General features: G+C 47.3%; 1 protein-coding gene across 1 annotated transcript in view; it reads left to right on the top strand.

Moving 5' to 3' along the window:
- Positions 1-23,084, top strand: part of SGPP2 (sphingosine-1-phosphate phosphatase 2) — a 104,864-nt gene that overhangs the window by 29,988 nt on the left and 51,792 nt on the right. The window contains exon 2 of the mRNA XM_066281042.1: positions 16,130-16,288. Within this exon, the coding sequence (XP_066137139.1) occupies positions 16,130-16,288 (159 nt within the window). The remainder of the gene's footprint in view (positions 1-16,129; positions 16,289-23,084) is intronic.

Below are 23,084 nucleotides of genomic sequence, written 5' to 3'. Positions count from 1 at the left end.
GGCAGGGATACATACGTGGAAACTTATTGTCTAGTGGTGGTAGTTTAGTGCCTGACAAGCTGGACCAATCATCATTATTACTATCATCAACAGCTTACATTCACTCAGTACTTTCTACAGGTCAGGCACTGTTCAGAATGCCCCATGTGCATAGACACATTTATTTTTCACAACTTGGCCCTGGCCAGTGGCTCAGTGGTAGAATGTCGGCCCAGCCTGTGGATGTCCTGGGTTTGATTCCTGGTCAGGGCACACAGGAGAAGGGCCTATCTGCTCTCTACCCCTCCCCTTCTCGCTTCTCTCTCTCTTCCCCTCCTGAAGCCATTGGAGAGGAAGAGAGGGGGCTTGATTGGAGTGAGTTGGCCCTGGGTGCTGAGGATGGCTCCATGGCCTCTGCCTCAGGTGCTAAGAAGAGCTCAGTTGCTGAGCAACAGAGCAACACCCCAGATGGGCAGAGCATTGCCCCCTAGTGGCCTTTCTGGGTGAATCCCAGTCAGGGCGCATGTGGGAGCCTGTCTCTGCCTCCCCTTGTCTCACTGAATAAAAAATAAAAACAAAAAAATTTTTTAAAAATATTTTTCACAACTCTGAAAGGTATATATTTTATTTTCTGTAGTTGAGGAAACAAGCACAGAGTCAGGGCCACACAGCTACTGGGAGGTAGAGCAAGGATTGAAATGCAAGTCTTAACCACAGGGCTGTCCTGCCCCTTTTGACAAGGGTGTCAGAGGCCTTGTGGTTATTTCCAAAGAGCATGTGCACTTAGTGATTATTTTCTTTGACGCTGAACACTAATGTTCCTCCATAACGAGGAAGACACTTTGGGAATCTCCAGAAATGAGACCTCTGCTACTTGGTATCGCGTTGGCCAGTGCAATGCAGGAAAATTTCTCTCTCACCTGCAATAATCTCCAGGTGAAGAGAGAAGAGCCTGGCGGGTTTCTTTTCCTCAAAGAGACAAGGGCAAACACCCTCCAAGCAGCGGAGGGCGGGGCTGTGCCTGATGCCCTTGTCCGGGGTTTTCTTTCTTCCTATCAGGAAACTGTCTGGAGACAGGAAGCCAAGGTGACCTTGGCCAAGGCTCTCTGCCAAGGTGGGAACCCTGACACTAGGAGGGAACTTGGGAGAGCGAGGGGGGAGTCCAGAGCCGGCGTGGTTCTGTTTTGTGATAAACTTTGAAAGCGGCCTCTCGGGGCAGGTCCTCCCAGTCTGTTTGCTGCCGGCAGCCCTTGGAGGGTGGAGGTGGTTCCTTTCATCTGCTCACAGCAATGGTTTGGTTCTCTCTGATTTACCTTTGAAGAAGGTCATTTTGGCTGCTCTGTGATACTGGCCAAGGTGGATTTCTGAAGTTATTTCTGGATATTTAACCAATGAAGCTTTATTTAAAAAAAAAAAAAATGGAGATATAATTCACACACCACTGAACTTACTCTTTTAAAATATATAATTTGGTGGTTTTTAGTATATTCCAAAGCTGTGTAACTGTGAAGCTATGTAGACAGTACATCACTATCTACTTTGAGGGTTTAAGAATAAATTACTGTTAAGTTGCACAGATGATGGTTATAATACATCATAGTCCCAACAACAGAGGAAGTAAAAGAAGGCGTGACTAGTAGGACAAAGAGAAAATCAGCACAGCCAGTAGGACTCTCGTAAGGATGGAAATATTCTATCTCTGTGCTGTTCAAACTGGTGGCCATTAGTCACTTGGGCCTGCTGAGCCTGTGAAATGTCAATAGTGCAACTGAGTAACTGGGTTTTTTAGTCTAATTAAATGTGAATAGCCACACATGACTGCCATATTGGGCAGAGCAGCTGTATGGCAACTTACCAGTGCAGTCTTATCTGAGATCATCTTCCCCATCTCCCCCACCTCCTCAGTTTCCAAAATGATTGAAATGTTGAAGCATGTGCTCTACAAATTGTTATATTTAAACTTAATCCCCAGGCCAAAGAGAAAGCTGCCGAGTTTCCCCGCAAGGAATCCAGATGACAGGATTGGGGCAGGGGAGGCATGATGATGGGGGGGGCCTCTTCTCAAAATACATCTGAGTGGGAGTCAACTCAGTTGGCACCAGGCACGGGTGACATCTGTATGCTTACAGGAGGGCCAAGGAAAGTGGTGAACTTGGCCTCTGGTTTGCAGCTCACAAGGAATAAAAATAAGTCCCAAAAGCAGAGGATTTTAAGAGGACACAAAAATAATGTTGCCTCTGCTGCTTAAATTGTGGGTTGTGGGTGATGACAAGAAAATGGCCCCTTCTAGGATATCTGTCTCCAAACTATTAGTTACAAAGAATTAGAGAGCTGCCACGGAAGTTTCTTTAAGTGCTCATGGTTCAACTCATCCAGTTCCTCCCCCGCCCCAAGTTCCATTTAAGGGATTTGTTGTTTTTTGTTTTTGTGACAGAGAGAGAAAGAAAGAGGGACAGAGAGGGACAGACAGACAGGGAGGGAGAGAGATGAGAAGCATCAATTCTTTGTTATGGCTCCTTAGTTGTTCATTGATTGCTTTCTCATATGTACCTTGACTGGGGTGCCTACAGCAGACGGAGTAACCCCTTGCTAAAGCCAGCGATCTTGGGCTCAAGCTAGTGAGCCTTGTTCAAACCAGATGAGCCAGTGCTCGAGCCTGCGACCTCAGGTCTCGAACCTGGGTCCTCTGCATTCCAGTTTGACACTCTATCCACTGTGCCACCTTCTGGTCAGGCCGTGGGTTTTTTTTGTTTGTTTGTTTGTTTTTGAAGTATCCAGTAACTTTCATTTTTTTCTTGAGGATGTACTTTCCATTCTCCTTCCGAAGAAAAGTAGCCCAGGAGGAACCTTAAACTTCATTCATGTGAAATATGCAGTCTCTTTGTTCATTATTTTTTATTTCCTAAATTTTTCTTTTTCTTTTCAATGACCATGTTTTTGAAATATGAGGTATATGAAGGCAAACACACTTAAGATGCTTCTTATCCTAAAACTCGTTGTGCTGTTTGGGAGCAAAAATAAGTCGTTGGCATTTATTATACATGAAGTTATGAAAAAGAAGCAATGTTTTTTAATGAATAATTGATATTTACCTATAAAGCACAACATGCTAGATAGAAGACCAAAAATATTCACTTAGTGCTTGACAAACTTAGGAAAAAAACCCAAACAATCGACCTCTAAAACTGCAGGGTTTTAGGGCAAGTGCACAAATGGAGACAGAGATTCCATAGGTCAAAGAATTTGAAAGTTACTTATTAAGCAAACAAAGTGTTAGATATAATTAATGTTGACCTTCTGCCTTGGAACACTGAGTTCAGATTTAGAATCCTGAGTCCCCAGAGTTCCAGCTGGAAGGTAGCAAAGCCTGGGGACCCGCCCATCACCTGTCTGGGACTGCGCGGTGGACTCCTCTGTGCCCGGGCCGCCCTGGGAGTGGGGAAGCGCGCTCCAGTGTCATCATCCAGACTCAGGAGGACAGACCTGGGGGGTTTTCATCCGGACTCGGGGGACAGACCTGGGGGGTTTGCATCCAGACTCGGGGGACAGACCTGGGGGGTTTTCATCCGGACTCGGGGGGACAGACCTGGGGGGTTTTCATCCGGACTCGGGGGACAGACCTGGGGGGTTTGCATCCAGACTCGGGGGGACAGACCTGGGGGGTTTTCATCCGGACTCGGGGGGACGGACCTGGGGGGGAGGGTTTTCATCCGGACTCGGGGGGACGGACCTGGGGGGAGAGGGTTTTCATCCGGACTCGGGGGGACGGACCTGGGGGGTTTTCATCCAGACTCGGGGGGACGGACTCGGGGGGTTTTCATCCGGACTCGGGGGGACGGACCCGGGGGGGGAGGGTTTTCATCCGGACTCGGGGGGACGGACCCGGGGGGTTTTCATCCGGACTCGGGGGGACGGACCCGGGGGGTTTTCATCCGGACTCGGGGGACAGACCTGGGAGGTTTGCATCCAGACTCGGGGGACAGACCTGGGGGGTTTTCATCCGGACTCGGGGGGACAGACCTGGGGGGTTTTCATCCGGACTCGGGGGACAGACCTGGGGGGTTTGCATCCAGACTCGGGGGGACAGACCTGGGGGGTTTTCATCCGGACTCGGGGGGACGGACCTGGGGGGGAGGGTTTTCATCCGGACTCGGGGGGACGGACCTGGGGGGGGAGGGTTTTCATCCGGACTCGGGGGGACGGACCTGGGGGGGGAGGGTTTTCATCCGGACTCGGGGGGACGGACCTGGGGGGTTTTCATCCGGACTCGGGGGGACGGACCCGGGGGGGGAGGGTTTTCATCCGGACTCGGGGGGACGGACCCGGGGGGTTTTCATCCGGACTCGGGGGGACGGACTCGGGGGGACGGACCCGGGGGGTTTTCATCCGGACTCGGGGGGACGGACCCGGGGGGTTTTCATCCGGACTCGGGGGGACGGACCCGGGGGGTTTTCATCCGGACTCGGGGGGACGGACCCGGGGGGTTTTCATCCGGACTCGGGGGGACGGACCCGGGGGGGTTTCATCCGGACTCGGGGGGACGGACCCGGGGGGGTTTCATCCGGACTCGGGAGGACGGACCCGGGGGGGTTTTCATCCGGACTCGGGAGGACGGACCTGGGGTGGGGGGGTTTCGTCCGGACTCGGGAGGACAGACCCGGGGGGTTTCATCCGGACTCGGGAGGACAGACCTGGGGGGTTTTCATCCGGACTCGGGAGGACAGACCTGGGGGGTTTTCATCCGGACTCGGGAGGACAGACCCGGGGGGTTTTCATCCGGACTCGGGAGGACGGACCTGGGGGGGGGTTTTCATCCGGACTCGGGGGGACAGACCTGGGGGGAAAAACCCACATGGAGCCCCAATGTAGGCTGGGGCATTTGAACAGAATGCTGAGGTTGCAGGTGTGGTGCCTGGAGAATGTTCTAGAAGGCTGGGCATCTTCCCTTGCTCTGTGTGGAAGGACAGGGCTGGAGGAGATCAGAATGGGGTGTCTAAATCACAGAGTCAGGGCACGGACCCTGATGGCCGAGGTCTAAGAGTAGCACTGAATTGTATATGTTTTAAGACATGACCACTTCCATGTTTCTGTGTTGAAAGAAACTCTACTCCCTAACCTGCCCCTTAAACCTCACCGAGCTGGGACAAGAGAACAGTCGCTTCAAGATCTGGTTCTACAGGCGGCCTCAGTTGCAGTCAGAAATCAGAAGTTACCAGTTTGGTGTTTCCAAGGCTCCTGTGTGTTTTTAATTATATATTTTAAGCTTGATTGAGCTTTAAATTCATATTCCATGCAATTCACCTATTTCGTTGGGTTTCAGTATAGTCACAGAGTTGTGACTACAGTGGCCATCTCACCACAATCAATTTCACAACGTCATCCCGAAAAGAAACCTGTACCCGTGGACAGGGCCTCCCCTCCCCCTACCTCAGCCCCTCGTCTGCTCCCTGTCTCCCTGGGTTCGTCTGTTCTCAGAGCTTTTTCATGTCCCGAGTGGTTCCCCTCTCATGTGTGCATAGGCCCAGAGAGAACAGTAAAATCCTATACTTCAAACGTTTATAATAATCAAGTCTTACAATTCAAACATTGCACTTGTTTTCTCAGTAAATGTGGGTCAGTGCTTCTCCAACTGTAATGTGCATGCGAATCGCCCAGGGCGAGGGCCTGGCTAAACCCCCAAGTGACTGTGCGGGTCTGGGGCGGGGTCTGAGAGTCTGGGTTTCTAGCAAGTGATGCCCATACTGCAGCTCTTAAGTCATTATTATAACCACACATTATCTATTGTACACAGTGGGTCAAGGACCTGCGATTTCAACTGGCTTAGTGTGGCAGGTTGCAGTCATACCAGAGAAAGCAGGATGGGGGCGGGGGGGGGGGGGGAGTGTGTGCATGCGTGTGTGCATGCGCATGTGTGGCAGGCAGAGGGCAGGGCTTTTGTAGACTTGAACTTCTGTCTACGGTTCTGGGATTAGGGCTGTGAGGACCCCCGCAACACTCATTTCGTCTTTACTAGCCTCCAAGGGCAGGCCTGTCATCACCATCGGAAGCAGGCAGGTTGCCTTACTGGGCCTGGTTTCCCTTCCTTACCAGGGTTCCAAACCCATGTTTTCCTGACCATCTCTGACGCATCAGGGTCATCGGTTCTGGTCACACAGTGCTTTCCGGAAATTGTGTCCTGAAATGAGAACCACGTTTTCCACACGGGTATTTTCAATGCGTCCTGTGTCCTTAGGTATAGGGACCGCGGCCCCTGATTAGGGAGGAGGAATCCGGAGCGTGGGGCCTCGGGTGACAGAGCTCAGCCGGAACTCAGAGCCTGGGGGTTTGTTCAGGGTGGGTCCCTGCACAGCCTGTGGTACTCATCCCAGTCTGCGCATGGACTCACTTTCTCTGGGTTTCATCAGATTGTTTTGGTTCTTGCGGTTTCTTGCTAAATGACTGTATCATCAGATCCCACATGGCAAGGGTAAGGGCAAGGCCAAAAACAGAAAGCACACTTTCTTCATCTTCTCTGATGGCCCGTGGAGACTCTCAGAGCGTCCAGTTTTTATTTCGTATGTGAGAGGGAGCTCAGGGAGACCCGTGCTGGTCTGCTGATGGCAGAGGCCGGTGTGTGTAAAACTCTCTGTGAGTGCAGCGTAGGGGGAGGCCTCCTGGGCTTGCCACCGCCTGTCTCTGGCCTCTCCTGGGGCACATCTGAATCTGGAAGAAATGGAAATCCCTGAGAAGAGACAAGAATACCACCAGCCCAGGGGTGGCCATTGAGATCACAGCTCTGATTGTGTCCCTTCCTGGTCCAGCACTCCCAGTGGCGCATCTACCCACTGGATAAACCCAGCCTCCTCTCCCAGCCTTCAGGACTCCTCTCTGGCTCTGGCCTCCTTTCTAGCTGCTCCCTACCGCTCCCTTTATAAATACCTTATGTTCAAGCTGTGGACCATGCACTATTCCAGGAACATGGCGCCTTGCTGATTCCATTCTTTTCCTCATGCTGTTCCCTTCAGCTTAGTGTCTCTCTTCTTTTCCCTTTTCTGTCACAGTTCCAGTCCTCTTTCCAGGATGGCTTCCCTGCCTCCTCTATGATGTCTTTAAAAAAAAAAAAAAAAGATCTTTTTAACTTCTTTCTGTCCTCTGTGTTCCACTGTAACTGGACACTTCTGACATTTTCTTAATATTTAAACTTTAAAAAGATATTGTAAGCACAACTCTCATTTATTGAGCACATACTGTGTTTTTGATGCGGTACAATGTAGTTTATATAAGTGACTTCATTTCATCTTTCTAACGGGTCTGCCAGGGAGCTGGTGTTATATCCACTGCATAGGAGAGGATGCACAGCTTAGGTAAGGATATGCCCACTGCGCAGGTGAGAATCTGTCCATTGAATAGGTTCAAACGTCTCCAGAGTTGCCCCAGTAGATTTGTCATTGGAACCCAGGCTGGCAGGCCCCCCAGCCCCCTCGGGTTCTATGTATATCTATTTACCGCAGCCAGAGGACGCTGGAGCCGATGGGGACGGACGCTAGGTCCAGTACCAACCCCGGGATCTCCAAAGCCTTCTGGGAGATACATTATGGGGCCCTCCCTTTGTTTCAGCACAGTGACCATCAAGCCCGCACCCAGGTCAGCCTTTACTTCCTCAGCAGTGTGCTGGGAGCTGTGGCCCTCGGGCAACTCAAAGTGTGTTTCTGAAACTTTTGCAAAATCCGGTGAACAAAATCTTGGGAAACCAAACAAGCGAACAGCAGTAAGACCGGCACAGGTGGTCACAGGGAATGCTGTCAGTGTGCGTGCTGATTTGGTCAGGTTAAGCACTGAGTGAGGTAGAGAGAGGGTCCGGGAACGGTGACTCCGGGAGCCCCTGGCAGGTCACGTTTGCCGTCCAGGTCTGGGCCGGGGTCTGCCCGCCACCGGCGAGTGAGCCGATGGTGCGCAGTGAAGGGGGAACAAAAAGTTCAAAACCGTGATCTAAAATAATATTTAGGGACCTAGAGAAATACTCACCATAGGCCAGACTTCCACATTCAGGGTTAGCGGAAAATCGGTGTTGCTCAAGCACAGACCAGAACACGCCCTCTCACGTGTGCACAGGGAAAAGCGTGGAGGTATTCAAAGGGGTTGAATCCTAGGGCTGCGGTCGTGGGAGCTTCCGCTTTGTTGGTGCGCAGTTCCGGAACTCGCAAATGTTCTCCAGTGAAATGTGTTAGTCAGAAAAAAAAGTATTAATCAGATAACTAGAAAAAAAAAGCAAGTAACATTAAAAAAGAGCCTATATATTTAATGCAAAAAAAAATATCAAAAGTGAAATAAGAATGAACATCAACAGCAGCCCCAAACTCACCATTCACAGGCACAAAGAAATCAGAGCGTGCCAGGGACAGGCTGGGTGGGGAGGACCATTGTTCTGACTCAGCCGGGCTTTCTTCTTCAAGTCCTTTTATGTGTGTGCACCCAATTTCAAAGCTTTTCCTACGTTTATTTTTTGTGACCAGTGGCTTTAAACTTCCCCAGAGCTAGCCTTCCAGAGGGAACTCGAGTTTGAAAACATGACGGAAATGAATGGCACTCCCCAAGGCTTCAGAGGAGTTTGGAGGGAGGGAGACCCTCTCAGCAAGAAGTCCTCCCTCCTCCATCCAGCTATCCAGCCCCCCCACCCCCCCCCACCCCCCCCACCCCCCCCCACCCCCCCCACCCCCCCCACCCCCCCCACCCCCGCTTGGCTCTGACGCCCACAGCCACATTCTGACAGCCCCTTGGGAGGGTGGGTGTTGCCTATCAAGAAAGGAAACTCGTTCCCAGTAGTACTGTCTTTCCCATCTTGGGTTCCTTGAGAGCTCCGAGGAGCGGAGAGCTGCATCTAAGTGGAGAGGGGTAGAGGAAGGTTCCCTTTTGCTTCATGGTTGCTGTCCACGTGCACACACACGCCTACCAATGTGATAGTCTTGGAGAAAGAGACTACAGGCTAAGAAACCCATGCCCATTTTGCAGATAAACCAAAAAGATGGAAGCAGGGAAGCCTTTAGGTAAAACCTTCTTGACTTCAGTGGCAAATTAGCCAGACTTGACTTTTGTTTTTCGTCTCATTTCAGTGTTTGTTTTTAAATCTCTGTACGTAAAAGTCACCAAGGAGAAAACCTTATATGTGTCCAAATAGCTTTCTTACATTTTAGTGGAGCCTTTTTAAAAAGTTTAAACATTTTTTTTTTCAACTGAGCTATAATCGACCTAATAACATTACCTGAGTTCCAGGTATACAATGTAACGATCTGATTTTTGTGTATATTGCAAAATGATCACAATAAGTCTAGTTAACTTCTGTTGCCCTACATAATTATAGAATTTTTCTTCTTGTGTTGAGAACTTTTACGCGTTATTTCCTCTTAGCAAGTTTCAAATGTACAAAAAACAGTGTTATTAACTATGGCCACCATGCTGTATATTATTACATCCACATGACTTACTCATTTTACAACCAGAAGTTTGTACCTTTTGGCCCCCTTCACCCATTTGTTGGTGGTGACTTTTAAAGCTTTAGATTTCTTTTTCTTTTTTTTCGAAGGGACTTAGGAATGGAGGAGTTCCTGCTGCTAGGTTAGTGCAGAACCAGACCGAACCTTCCACGGTCTGAATTCCGAGTGTGTGAGTTAGGGCAGGGGGTGGAATTCCTGGATTACAACTAATGAACTCAAGTTTAAAAGACTCCTTCCTGAACATCCTCTAGCTCTTCCAAATGTCAGTTTGATAAGTTAATATACATGAATCAGAAACATCTGCAGCAAAAATCTCCCCCCTCTCCCCCGAACACACCAGGGCTTAACAATTAAATGGAGGAATGTTCGGCGCAATGTGTTTCAGGTTTTAGCGGATCCACGTTTTGAAAAACAGTTAAGTTCTTAAGACATTCTGAGGATTTAAAGGGCAGCTGGTTCTCCCACCTCATTTTAAAAAAGAGGGTCGGTTATTTTCTGATCTCTTTGTCAACCCCTGTCACTCTCGTTGTCCGTGGAGCGGATTCTTCTAGCAGCGGCCCAGGGCTCCCGTTTCTGCAAACTGCGGCCCAGCCTCCTGTTGTACGTCCCTAGATTTCTCCTCAGCAGACACCATGTGCTTCGGGCCCAGGGTTCTCAAAGACACAACAAGGACACGTTTCGTCCAGTTGTGAGACCCGTTTCTAAGCTCAAGTGGAGCGTCGTTGCCACCATGGGTACTGTCACAATTTTGTGAATTTCACGATCTGTAGTCCCAGTTCGCCCTTTCTGATGGTGTCTGACATGAGAGCCAGCTCTTGAGAAGAAGGAAAAGAAGGCACCAGATGTTCTGAGGGTGAGCTGAAATCGGCTAGCTCATCCGGAGGAAAACAAAGCTCTGGTGTGGCCAAGGCCACAACAAAACACGCAAAATGAAAGCCACCCTGGGTTCCGTCCCCTCCTTATTCTCGGACCCAGGCTGCGGGATCCCGAGAAATGCCAGCCACGCAGATAGAAGTGATTCACGTAAAGTTCCCTTCCAGCTCTTTTATTTGAGGGACTGTCCTTTTGTTTTAGCGACTCCCAGTCTCGCCATCCTAGAAGTTTAACCAGCCGGCAGGAAGCAGACGTCAGTGCGATCACCCAGCCTGTCATCCCAGCTGAAGCTGAAGCTGAAAGAAGAAGCCCTCGCCCAGCCCTGTTCCTCTGTCCTCCCCCTCCCAGGGACACTGTCAGTCTCTATTAGGCTTCCTAAGGGATCACCATTTAATTTTCTTTATAGATTGGAAAGTCTTGATTTTCTAAACTTAAAAAAAAAGAGTAATTAAAAGGGATGGGAGCATCTAAGTAAATAATCTCCCACCGCTAAAGTGTAGCAATGAATGAATGGTCCACATCGACGTGGCCAAACCTCTCCTGATTCTATTGAAAGAGGCATCAAGTTCCTTAGAGACGCTCTTGCCATCTCTGGGCTCCAGGTTAGAAATGCTGGCTGACTTTGTGCAAAGTCTGAGAATCAGAGAGCAACGCAATGTCGACTTTTAGTCCAGAATCCTACGCCTTTTGGGATAGTCCCTTGACCACGGGCAGTATTTGTTCCGGGGAGACCGCAGTCTCCCTAAATGGCTGTCAGTCTGGAGACCATTGGCTGAAAGTCTTTTCTCCCATAATCCCAAGCACATGAAGACGTTGCCTACCCTGAGAAATGACGGGGCAAGCATGTGACAATGTGACAACCCTCGGGAGTTGATGAGAGTTAGCGTGCAGGTTGAATGTACATTACTGCAGATGTAGGAAAGCAATGATGTATTTCCAAGTGGGGTTTAAAAAAGTAACAATACTTTAGAACTTCCAAAAGCCACCCATCTGAATGGGATACTCTCCGTTTTTATATTTTATTTCTTCACAAAAGGCCAATTGTTGCCTGCTTTTTTAGCAGAGACCATAAGGACAAATGTTCCTACCTGCAGAGAGGTGGGAGAGCCTTGTTTCAAAGCCAGGACTCAAGACAGTGATGCAAAGGCCCTCTGTAAGAAATGAGGCTTGTTTTTCTGTATTGTGATGGTCTCTTAGGGATAAGAATGTTCTTTAAGGTTCATGACTCCTAACTCTTAATTCCGTATTAGTCAGCTCTAATCTGAATAAATGGAGAAGCATAATGAGACCTTGCAATGACTTTTTTTTAAATTAAATTTAATGCAGTGACATTGATAAGTCAGGGTATATATGTTGAGAAAAACATCTCCAGATTATTTTGACATTTAATTGTGCTGTATAACCCTCACCCAAAGTCAAATTGTCTTCTGTCACCTTCTATCTGGTTTGGTTCAGAGTTTATCAAAAGACCTCCAGGTGGGAAGACCTGTAGCCCGTGTCCTCAGGGCCAGGGGTAAATCGTAGGGAGGTGGGAGGTGAGGTCAGTGGTTCCCAAACTGATTCCGGCCCTGCCCTGGGGGGCTGTGCCAGGGACTGCCTGGGGTTTGGAGGTGGCCTGGCTTGAAATAGGGTTTCCCTGGAGCCCTCCTCACTTTCAACCAATTACTACAGACTTGCAGTCTTGTTTTATGTAATAAGCCCTGGGATACCATTTTATTTAAGGAAACTTTCCCCATTTAAAAGACAATTTATTATTAATATTTTTGTATATTAAAAAGCAACTGAACTAGTGCTACTCTATCCTTTGCGGTTGAGGCCACTGGAGTTAAGACGGGCGAGATGACTTTGCGAACGTCACACATTGTTTTGACTGAAAACTATTTCTTGTTTTCCTCCTTTGAAAGTTCAGAAGCGGGGCCAGCTGCCAGGTCTCTGCCGGGCATTCTCTCCTCCGCGGCCCAGGCCAGCCCTCCGCTTGGCGCTCAGGACTCCTTGCTGTGGGTTTGGAATGCAGAACGCCATTCAGGTGTCCAGAGCGGAGCTGGGGCAGGGAGTCGTGTATTCTGTGTGTTCTCTCTCTTCCGGTGCAAGAAGTCTGCACGCCCCCACCCACCCCCATCCACGTGGGCATGGAAGGCAGCCTTGCAGAGAACGCGGATGCCCTGGTAACGGCGGAATAGAGCAGCTCTTCACCTGACTGAAAACCTGACTTTAGAAAAATGGGCATTTGAAGGCACTTAATGACCAAAAATGGCAGAATGGCATTGGGAGACAGTCTTTAAACTCCTTTTCACCTGTGAAAACACTTTGTTTGTTTGTTTTGAAATTTTAAATTGAATTTATTGGGGTGACATTGGTTAATAAAATCATACAGGCAGGCAGGCTTCAGATGTACAGTTCTGCAATACTGTACATCATCTATTCAATATATGTGGCACTGTATGTTCCTCTCCCCAAGTCAGGTCCCCCTCCATCGCCGTCTGTACCCCTCTGCCCTCCTCCATGCCCCCCACCTCCTCTTCCCTCCTGCAATCCCCACAATGTTGTCTGTGTCTATAAGTTAAACACTTTTGCCAATAAATCCACAAGTGAGCATTGTCAGTGACATTTTGCACTTAGTTAGAATAAATATGCGAGTCATTTCCATATTGCCATCCCTTGTTTACTAGAAACTTCTTCATCTGGCTTTGCGACAGATGACAGGCATACGAAGAAGCATTTGATTTCTAGAAGTATCTCTCCACCCCGCTAAAGGTTCAGTGCCTTCCTGATCTTGAGTCTAAAATGTTAGCTGCTAATACCAGCCTCTTAAGCCTGTGCCCAGAGACAGTGCCCCGCAGCCTGGGCCGTCAGCCCTTTGCATGGTGCCAACTGTACAGAGATGTGGCATTGGCAGACGTCTGAGACCTGGTCTTCTTTCTCGCAGCTCCTTGTTTCTGCCGTTCACCTTCCCGACCACGTCTATTTCTAACCCGTTTCTTCTCCCTCTAATTGTTCCCAATGGGACCAACACACACACTCAAACTGAAATTCTTGTTATTTCCAAAGATATGTTCAAGTCATACATACACTGAGATTTTCTACAAGGGAAACTTAGATTCTTGTTCTTTATAAAAGCAAGTACTTACAACTTGTTTATTTAGGTACGTATAACTCCCAAGAATTTGGAGATAAAGTAATAGCTCTCAATCTATTTAATCACATATACAGAGATGTTCTCTAAAAAATCCTCTGGGTGTCATATATATATATCTATATATATATTGATATATAGAAAATATATATATTTAAAATTTTACCTTTAATTCTTCTGTTCCTGGAAGATTTAGAGAATATTTAGCTTTTCCCAAAAAAAAGAGAATTCCTGAGAGACTGTCTAAAGCACTGCTAAAGATATTACTTAGTAAGATGGAACTCTAGAGCAATTTGCTGTCATCCTTGATGGTCTTCTCAATTATTTACTAGGATTAGATATTGAACTTGGTCTCAAGTGAATCTCTGGGGTAGGGAAATGGTTGTCACTGAGTATTTATATGAGGAGACTATGGAGAGGAGTTTGCCACGTATTTGTTCAGGTAACTTTTTTCTTGTTTTGCAAATCCAATCATAATACTATCTTGGCAGAGAAGTGAAACTATACACTTCCTTATTCATTTTGTGCGTTGCTATCTTTCCTGCGTTATTATCTACTGCCATGGTCTCTCACGGAAATTCACTTAGAAGTAAAGTTCATCCCAAATCAGATGAACTTATAGCCTGCAGCATGTGCTCATCCCTGACTAGTAACTTTCTCCAAGATAGTATCCTGCATTGCTTGGCTTGAGGCAAAATTCTGGAACTTTTTGTGACTGGTTGAGAACAGTCCAGATATTCCTCTGGAGCTGAGGGCACTGCCAGCTTCCCCCTGAGTCCCGGGGCTCTGTGTGTGTGTGTGGGGGGGGGGGGGGGAAAGTAGCTGGAATAAAAGGAGGAACCTCTGAGAGAGGAGAGACAAAGGAACGCATACTTGGTAGGGGGCCAGCCGCATCGAGTACAGTTATATTTTTGCAATCTCCAAGGTCATTTTTAAAAAAAATTCTTAAGTATAGCATGCTCTTGGCCTTGTTCAAGGCCTTAAATGCAATATTGGTCCTTTAAAAATTCATTGCTCTAAATTATTATATTCTTTAGCTCCCTCCCCCTTGTCCCCACCAGAGAAAGAGTTCCTTGAACTCAGATGTCGTGCTTGACTCATCGGAACTTTCTTGGCACGCAGCACAGGTTCTGGGCCATCACTGGCACAGAATGGAAGTGGGCAGCGTAGATACATAACTTCTTCTCTGGATTCCCCCAGGACTCAAGGACCTCCACATTTGTATAAAACAAAACAAACGCCAGACCGACAAGGGTCTTGACCCAGTTGCCCTGTGGTGGGGCTGCCTGTGTTCCTCCCCACTTCCAGCATTGGCATTTTACTTGGATTTTCTGAAGGCTACGACTACCGTAAACAGCATGTCGTATTTGTTACGGTATATCACTGATATACCACAATGTAAGGGTGTTTACCATATTTTGAATAGATTGCTTATTCCTGTTTTAACGCCCTTAACTATCCCCCCCACCCAGGATACGAGGGAATACAGAATAGAAATGGGAGTGCATGTTAGAAGGCTCATGTATATACTACTGCTTTCCTTGCACCTGCACTAGAGTGAGTTAACCTTATCAGTCCCATTTAAAAGTAAACTAAAAGTATTCAACGGCAAGTGACTTTTCTTAAGTCTTTCTATGAGTTATCTACGGCTGCTGTAGTTAATTACCACAAACTTATTGTCTTTCTTTTTAATGTTTATTTTATTGATTTTAGAGAGAGGGAAGAAAGGAGAGAGAGAGAGAGACAGAGACAGGAACATCCATTTGTTCCTCTATCTCCCCTAACCGGGGGTCAAACCAGCAACCTCTGTGCTTCAGGACAATGCTCTAGCCAACCGAGCTATCCAGCCAAGGCTTAAAACTTACTGTCTTAAAACAGCTCAGATGTATTCTGTCATTATTGCAGGAGTCAGAAGTTCAAAACGGTTTTTCTTTGGCTAGAATCAAGGCACATTCAGGGTTGCATTCTTTTCAGAGGCTCCAGAGGAGAGTCCGTTTCTTTACATTTTCCAGCTCCTAGAAGCCACCTGCACTCCTTGGCTCACGGCCCCTTCCTCCGTCGTTAACAGCCAGCAGCAGCGTAGCATCTTCAAGACGCTCTGACTCTGGACCTTTCTGCCTCTTCCTCCCATTTTTAAGAATCCTTGTGATTATATTGAGTGCCCACCAAGGTAATAATCCAAGATAATCTCTCCATTTGACAATTGTGGATTACATCTGCAAAGTTCCTTTTGCCATGCCTGGTGGCAACATGTTTACAGGTCCTAAGGATTAGGAAGTGGAAACCTTAGGGGTCTTTATTTCGCCTACCACAGGCATAGACCCATACCTACCACGTCCTAACAGAGTTTACCTCCCTCTAGTTTCTAGCCTCCTGCACACACAGGGAAAAGGTTTTGGCTTTCTTTTGGTGTGTCTTCCCTGATATTTCTGTCTCGGATGTTACTGATTTAATTTTATGAAGAACTAGCGTTTTCTGGGATGGTGTGGACAGATCGGGTTGCTAGATGTTTAACAATTATGTGCCCTAATGATGCCCTAATGATATCTTCGGGGGGAGGGGAGGGGGCAGCATCTTGGTCACCGAGACCCGTGAGTTTTGGAGAGGAGTGACATGTTTGATGAACTCACGGTCTTCTAACTTGTGGGGTTTTTTTTGTTTGTTTGTTTTTTAGGCTTATGTAGAGAAGTACATTGTGAAGAATTATTTCTACTATTACCTGTTCAGATTTTCAGCCGCTTTGGGACAAGAAGTGTTCTACATCACATTTCTGCCGTTCACGCAGTGGAATATTGATCCCTTTTTATCCAGAAGACTGGTCATCATATGGGTTGTAAGTATTTCTATTACCCACAGGTTGCCGCTGCGTCTACCACAACTACCTGTGTTGGTAGTCAAGTGCTTTGCACGTATGCTCTTTTTTTAATCAGTAAGAGTTGAATTTTTGCCTGGTTTACTTTGGGGAAAAAAAGATAACAGGAAAAAATACAATACAATTGTTTTGTTTGCAAAACCAGACAAACCTGTAGATGTTGTGGACTTTGGTGCACACCTGCCTGTGGGTGACTAAAACCAGAAGAGGGGAGAAGTGGGAAGACAGAAGCAGGGAAGACAGCGCCTTTCAGAGAGCCCATGAAGGCCATAGAGCGCGTCCTCCGAAGCGGCCCTGGGTTTTAGTAAAATCAGGTCAAAAACTGACACTAGACGCTGTTGACTAATAACTGCAAGCAGTGTTAAGTGGTACTCTATAAACATCAGACAGACACAAACAGATAAGGCCGGGCACCTTCCTGAGGGCACTTCCTGTGTAGGGGGGGCAGGCGGCATAGACTCGAAACCCAGCGACAGTTCCAAGCAAACAGGGAGCCCCTTTCTGATGGTTTACTTGGGATCCTATTGTTTAGCTTTTTGGGGGACCCAATAATTTCTATTGTTGTTACTGTTGTTGTGATTGGGAGAGAGAGTGGATATTTGCAAGGCCTGCTGCCTACGCACAGGTTGGGGGGTCAGAAAGACCAGGGTTCAAGGGCAGTTCAGCCGCTACTCTTGTCTGGGTAACCTTGTCATCAGCCTTCCCTTTCCCATCAGTAAAACGGTGTTAATGATGCACATCTCCCAGAACCTCCATGAAAGGGTAGACGGTGGGCACAGAGCTCGGGGCCTGGCCTGTGGGGGGACTCTACCAGTCGCTGCTTGAGAACGTGATCCTTCTTAGTGACTAGTCCATGAGGGCATAGGAGCACGCGACCATTCATCGTGATCAGTCCATAAAGGCGAACGGGTTTCAAAGATCAACAAATTCTAAGGTCAAAGATTGTTTGGCTGGGAGAGGGTGCTTCAGGGGCAGGGATGCCACCATGGCTGGCGTCCTAACTGAAGAGCCTGCACTAAAAACGGAGGTCCGGCGTGCTTGGTTGTGTGTGAAGGAGTCGGGGTTCGTGTGTGGCTCGCCCTGGGAAGCGGGGTGATCTGAAGCCAGGGGCTGCCCCGCCCCCCCCCCCCTCCGGGCTTCCTTGTTTTTGTTTGTAGAACCAGTTAGAGTAGCCTCGAGCAGGAGCCATAAACTGCCATGTTCTCAAAGGCAGGGGAGGGAGGTAAACAGTGAGGTCCGGGGTGGGGAGAGGGGGCGGGGTGGGGTATCTGTGCAGAGTCACAGTGTGGCCACCGGGGACTGTGGAGCAGCTGTCTCTGCTCCTTCCATGACTGCCCTGAGGAGGAAGAACGGGCCGAGTTGCCAGGCCTGTTTTCCATGTGCAGACCCCCGCTTTTTAAATGTTAACCTACATTTTTTTTTAATTTATTTTTTTAAATATTTTATTTTTTATTTTAGAGAGGGGAGAGAAAGAGAGAGAGGGAAGAAGAGAGAGAGAAAGAAAGGGGGAGGAGCAGGAAGCATCAACTTCCATATGTGCCTTGACCAGGCAAGCCCAGGGTTTCGAACCGGCGACCTCAGCATTCCAGGTCGTTGCTTTATGCACTGTGCCACCACAGGTCAGGTTGTTGGCCTACCTTTTAAAAACGTTATATGCCAACAGAACAGAATCCTTGCTGTGCAAACATGAGGCCCGAGTTGAAGCCTCTATCTAGCCTAAGGGCCGACTAAGGACCCCAGGGTTGAAACCTCTAGCCTAAGGGCCGACTAAGGACCCCAGGGCTTACCGGTTGGACTGTTTGGCCCTGAATTCTTCCCAGTATCTCCTTTTATCTCTAAAATGACAAGCCGTCTTTTCGTTTCCCTGTCCCTGTCCCCGGCAGCCCTCTTCTAAAATCCAGCTTCTGTCTCCGACCCTTCCAGGTGGAACATGCATCTTGCGTAAGGTGAAAGTTAGGGCAGTTGCCCCCCTTCTGTCTGAATCCACAGAGCAGTGACAGCTACTGGAGGCGTGGGGGTGGGGGTACGGGGGTGGGGTGGGGGGGTGCAGGGGGGTGGGGGTGGGGGTGGGGAGCACTCCTTCTGTCCTTAAGATCTGAAAATGCTTGGAAGACCCACAGTGCTTGAGTTAGTTTTCCATCATTTTTTTGAGCTAAAAATAAATAAATAAATCCAACTTTGATTTGGTAGAGTGGGCCAAATGATGTTACGTACTTTTAATAACCTGGGAATATCTTGTAATATATATGATCAGCTCAAGGCCGATTATGTCTCCCACTGAGGGGTGGGGACACTGGGAGGCGGTGGTCAAAGAGCTCTCAGACTGTCATTATTGGTTGTTTTTTTCCTCTTTGGGGCCCTCATTTCAAAGTGCGCAAAGGATTTCCTGTTTGAGATAGAATTACCAGCCTTTTGTCAGAGAGTGAGCAAATAAGATCTTGGCCCGAGAAAGAAAAACACTACCTCTGAGTGTGAAGTTTGTCCTGAGCTTTGGCGACTTGTGACTTGCTTTTAAGAATGGGTGCTCGGCCAGGCCCCCAGGCCCTCAGACCCCAGGCAGAGGGTTACATGTTCTGTGCTGTCGGGGCAGTTGCTGGTGGAGGGAAGGGAGGCCGAGGTGTGGTGGGGGTGGGGTGAGACAGAGATGGGGAGGGGGAGAGCAAGGGAGGGAGGGGAGAGGTAGGAAGGGAGGATGCTCTGTGCTGCAGAGATAATGAGGACAGGTGCTTGGCTTGGCGCCCGTGCTGAAGGTGGTCAAAGGGAGGGAAGTGCCTGGTGGTGTTGGGGGTTGGAAGGGAAGGGGGTGGATCAGGGTGAGGTTCTCCTCAGCCTTTTAGGAAAGGAGAGGCAGCCTGTCTCAGGGAAGGGGCGTCCCTGCCCCCTGAAGGGGTGAGGGTTAAGAAACGTTCATTGTAGAAGGGGCAGAGCTTGACGTCTCATAACTTTAAATGTCTAATCTCACCCAACAGTCTTTGGAAGGTGACTGCACTTAGGAGTGCCAAGCCCCTGTCAGATTCTATATTAATTTTACAGTTGTCATTGGATGAAGTCCCAGCAGGTTTTATTGCTTTTAAAAACCATTTGTTATATTAGGGGTGACTCATGCTGTCTGAAGTAGCTTAGCAGAACTTACGGTTCTCTAACTGCTTTCTCGTCGCCATCATAATCGTTCCTCCTCTCTGTGGTGCATCTTTTATTGGCATCTGTGTTATCTTTTTTTTTTCATAATAAGGGGTTAGTATGATCTCCATCATTTTATATTTTTTTATTTTTTATTTTTATTTTTTGTATTTTTCTGAAGTGAGAAGCATGGAGGCAGAGAGACAGACTCCCACATGCGCCCAACCTGGATCCACCCAGCATGCCCACCAGGGGACGATGCTCTGCCCATCTGGGGCATTGCTCCATTGGGGCTGGAGCCATTCTAGTGCCTGAGGCAGAGCCCATGGAGCTGTCCTCAGTGCCCAGGCCAGCTTTGCTCCAATGCAGCCTTGGCTTTGGGAGGTGAAGAGAGAGCTAGAGAGAAAGGAGAGGGAGAAGGTTGGAGAAGCAAGTGAGCACTTCTCCTGTGTGCCCTGGCTGGGAATCGAACCCGGGACTTCCACATGTTGGGCCAATGCTCTACCACTGAGCCAACAGGCCAGAGCCCTCATTTTATAGATTGGGATAGTAATTAATACTTCAAATAATAATAAGCCATGTTTTATGTTGAGCCTGTAATATATATTCCTTCCACTGTAATAGTGTTTTTAAATTTTACCTTGTTTAGTCTTGCCAGCAATCCTGATAAGTGGTTATTGCCAGCCCACTTTACAGATCAGAAAACTGACATGTAGCAAGGTTAAATAACTCACCCAGGATTACATTAGCTTAAGTCACGAAGTGGCCTCCTATGCTAGAAAGAGAGAGAGGAATGTCAGCGTTGTTTCCTAGAAGAACAGCTAAATTACATAAGAGCACCCACTGTCAACTTCTTTTTTTAAACGAGATGTTAAAGCTGCAGCTTTCAGCATTGAAACGTTGTGCGGAATGTTCCCTCCCATTGCCTGTTTGCTGTGATTGTGTCTCGGGCTCGCCATATGGCATTTGTCAGCTCTCTGTTCTCCGTACGTGTCTTTAATGTACCTTTCTGGACAAACCGGAGGTATTTTATCCCAGAAAATTTAGACAAGCTTTGGTTAAATTAGCTGAAAGACATCAAATCAAGCCGTTATTTTTAGGCGTCTGTCACGTGTCAAGGCTTTTATCCGGTCCTTGGTTGGATTTGATAGAATCTTTGACTTGGGGACAGAAAAGCTGGTGAGTGGGCTATCTAATTAGATGGCGCATGGAAAGATACTGTAGCTAGTGCTTTAGAGGGAGCGACGTTCCCACTGAATGGCTGTCTGATCTCTTGACTTCCATTGCAGCACCTTGACAGCCCCAACAGAAATTAAAGCAAAGGTTTTAAAATGGCATCGCTGTATATTCAAAAGGTGAGAGGCAGTTTCATTGAAAATGCATGATGTTCAGCTTTGTAACAGGAGGTAGAATTCACTTTTGGCCAGATTAGTTTATTCTCCACTTTGCAAAATGGCAATGCAAATACTGATAACCCAGTTGGTCCTTGGAAGGCTCATTTTCTCTGCCTTTAGGATATTTTTCTTGTTTATATTTTGCCTCTTTTCCCAGATGTTTCATGGCATTCAAGATGGGATACACAGAGAATGGGAAAAGTAGGTGGAATACAGACAGAGTAGGAAAATAAAGGTCTAGTCTGAAGTTAACTGTAGCCTGCTGATTCAAAGCTGATCTACGAGTTTGTCTTTGAACATGGCCTTGACCAAGCCGAAATGAAATTACATTATCCACTGGGAAATAATAGGCTTATTTCTGAGAGAGGAAACCTTTTCCTGCCCCATAGGAATGATAGAAGCATTATGGCCAGTGATTCCTATGGCACAATGATTGTCCTAGAAATATTGTTTGGTTTCAGTACCCACGTCACCTGTGTGAGACTACTCATTTTGATGCTTCCTCATGAGTTTTGTGTATGGTTACTTTTTAATCCTTGCTAATTTAATGAAAATGCTATCTCGGTTCATTTTCATTTCATATATTTGTAGTGAAGATGAAAACGTTTTTCAGATTTTTGTCAGCCATTTGTATGAACTCTTTTGTGAATGGCCAGTCTGCCTTTTCAGTATTTTTAAAAGGGGCTTTACTATTTTCATTGATTTTCACCAGGTGTTAACATAAAGTGATATTGATCTATTGATTTTCCATGTCTCAAAGACAATGCATCTTTCCATATAAGATTTTTAGAAGGTCAGAACTTTGAGAAATGGTATTTAACTTTATGATTTCATCATTAGTGTCCTAAGAAAGTCCTTTAAAATTGAGTTTGGATGCTTTTATAATGTGTTTACTTTAGGCACAGACCTCATTGCTCCCTGTTGTCTCACCCTTTCTGGCCTCCCTGGTTCTTTTAAGGAGTTTGAATTTAGGACTCCTGTCTTCAGGCATTTAATCTTTACAATAAATAGCTTACTCACAGGTGACCAGCCCTTAGAAAACCTGATCCATGCCACCTGAACTCCACTTAGGTTAAAATTTGTCTTTGAGGTTATTTTTCAAACATTTCTTTTTTAGATTTTATTTATTCATTTGAGAGAGGAGGAAGGGAAAGAGAGAGAGAGAGAGAGAGAGAGAGAAGGGGGAGGAGTAGGAAGCATCAACTCCCATATGTGCCTTGACCAGGCAAGCCTGAGGTTACTAACCGGTGACCTCAGCATTCCAGGTCAACGCTTTATCTACTTCACCACCACAGGTCAGGCTTGTCTTTGAGTTTCTCCTTGCATTTTTTCCCATTTGTAGAAAGAAGTTTTTTTTAACCTAACCTCAAAAGATATATTCACCAGCATCCTAGCCTGTTTGTGATTATTTTAAAATAATTGTGACCATATCCAAACTGTTCCTACAGTTTGTCTGATTGTGTTGAAGACCCTGGTGGCTTCTGAGAGTTTCCAGGCAGAGCTCATTTCTCTTCCAAGAATTCATAGCTTTTGATGATCTTCCTAATCGGAAGCAAGTAGTGAATGTGGGTGTGAGGGGTGGTCTGCTTGAGGTTCAGTCAGAGATTCACGGTCCTGTGATACCGTGAGAGGAACACCAGACTGAGGTTTATAGGTAGTGTTTCCACAGAGACCACTCAAATTAGCTCAGGAAAAAGAGGATTTGTTGTAAGGTTCCGAGGAATCCCACAAGAACTGGACTCACACCGGAACTGGGGCCTGTGAACCAGTTGTCTGCTACAATTAAGCTGACTGCACATATCTGCTTCCTTACCTCCGGTTGCCAGCTGGTAATTGTCCAACCTTCTTTTAGTTCAGATTTTCAAGACGGTCTGACGCAGCTCACTGTGTAGCGTGACTCCATCCATCTCAGGCCAGTGTATACTGTGGCTGTACATGGTCCAAACAGCTGTGTTGGGGATGGAGATAAACAATTAGTTGGGGCATAGAGCTGTGGGCCAGGTTAGAATATCAAAGAGATTTGAACTATAATCCTAGCAGTCAAAGCTTGCTCAAGACACTGCATGATTCTGGCCTGGAGTGTCTCTAGCTTTAAAATGAAAGGCACCAGCTAGAGAAAGAATCCTTGGAGACTTATCACAGGGTCATGTGCCTTCTTTCTATGCTTGCTATGTGACGTTTAAAAGAGGTCCATCCCTGGTGTGGAGTAAGGAGAAAAAGAGCCAAACTTGGGCAGGATAACA

This window comes from Saccopteryx bilineata, chromosome 5, assembly GCF_036850765.1.
Source record: "Saccopteryx bilineata isolate mSacBil1 chromosome 5, mSacBil1_pri_phased_curated, whole genome shotgun sequence".
NCBI classification, from domain to species: Eukaryota; Metazoa; Chordata; class Mammalia; order Chiroptera; family Emballonuridae; genus Saccopteryx; species Saccopteryx bilineata.
This window is presented reverse-complemented; position numbering and strand designations above follow the sequence as displayed.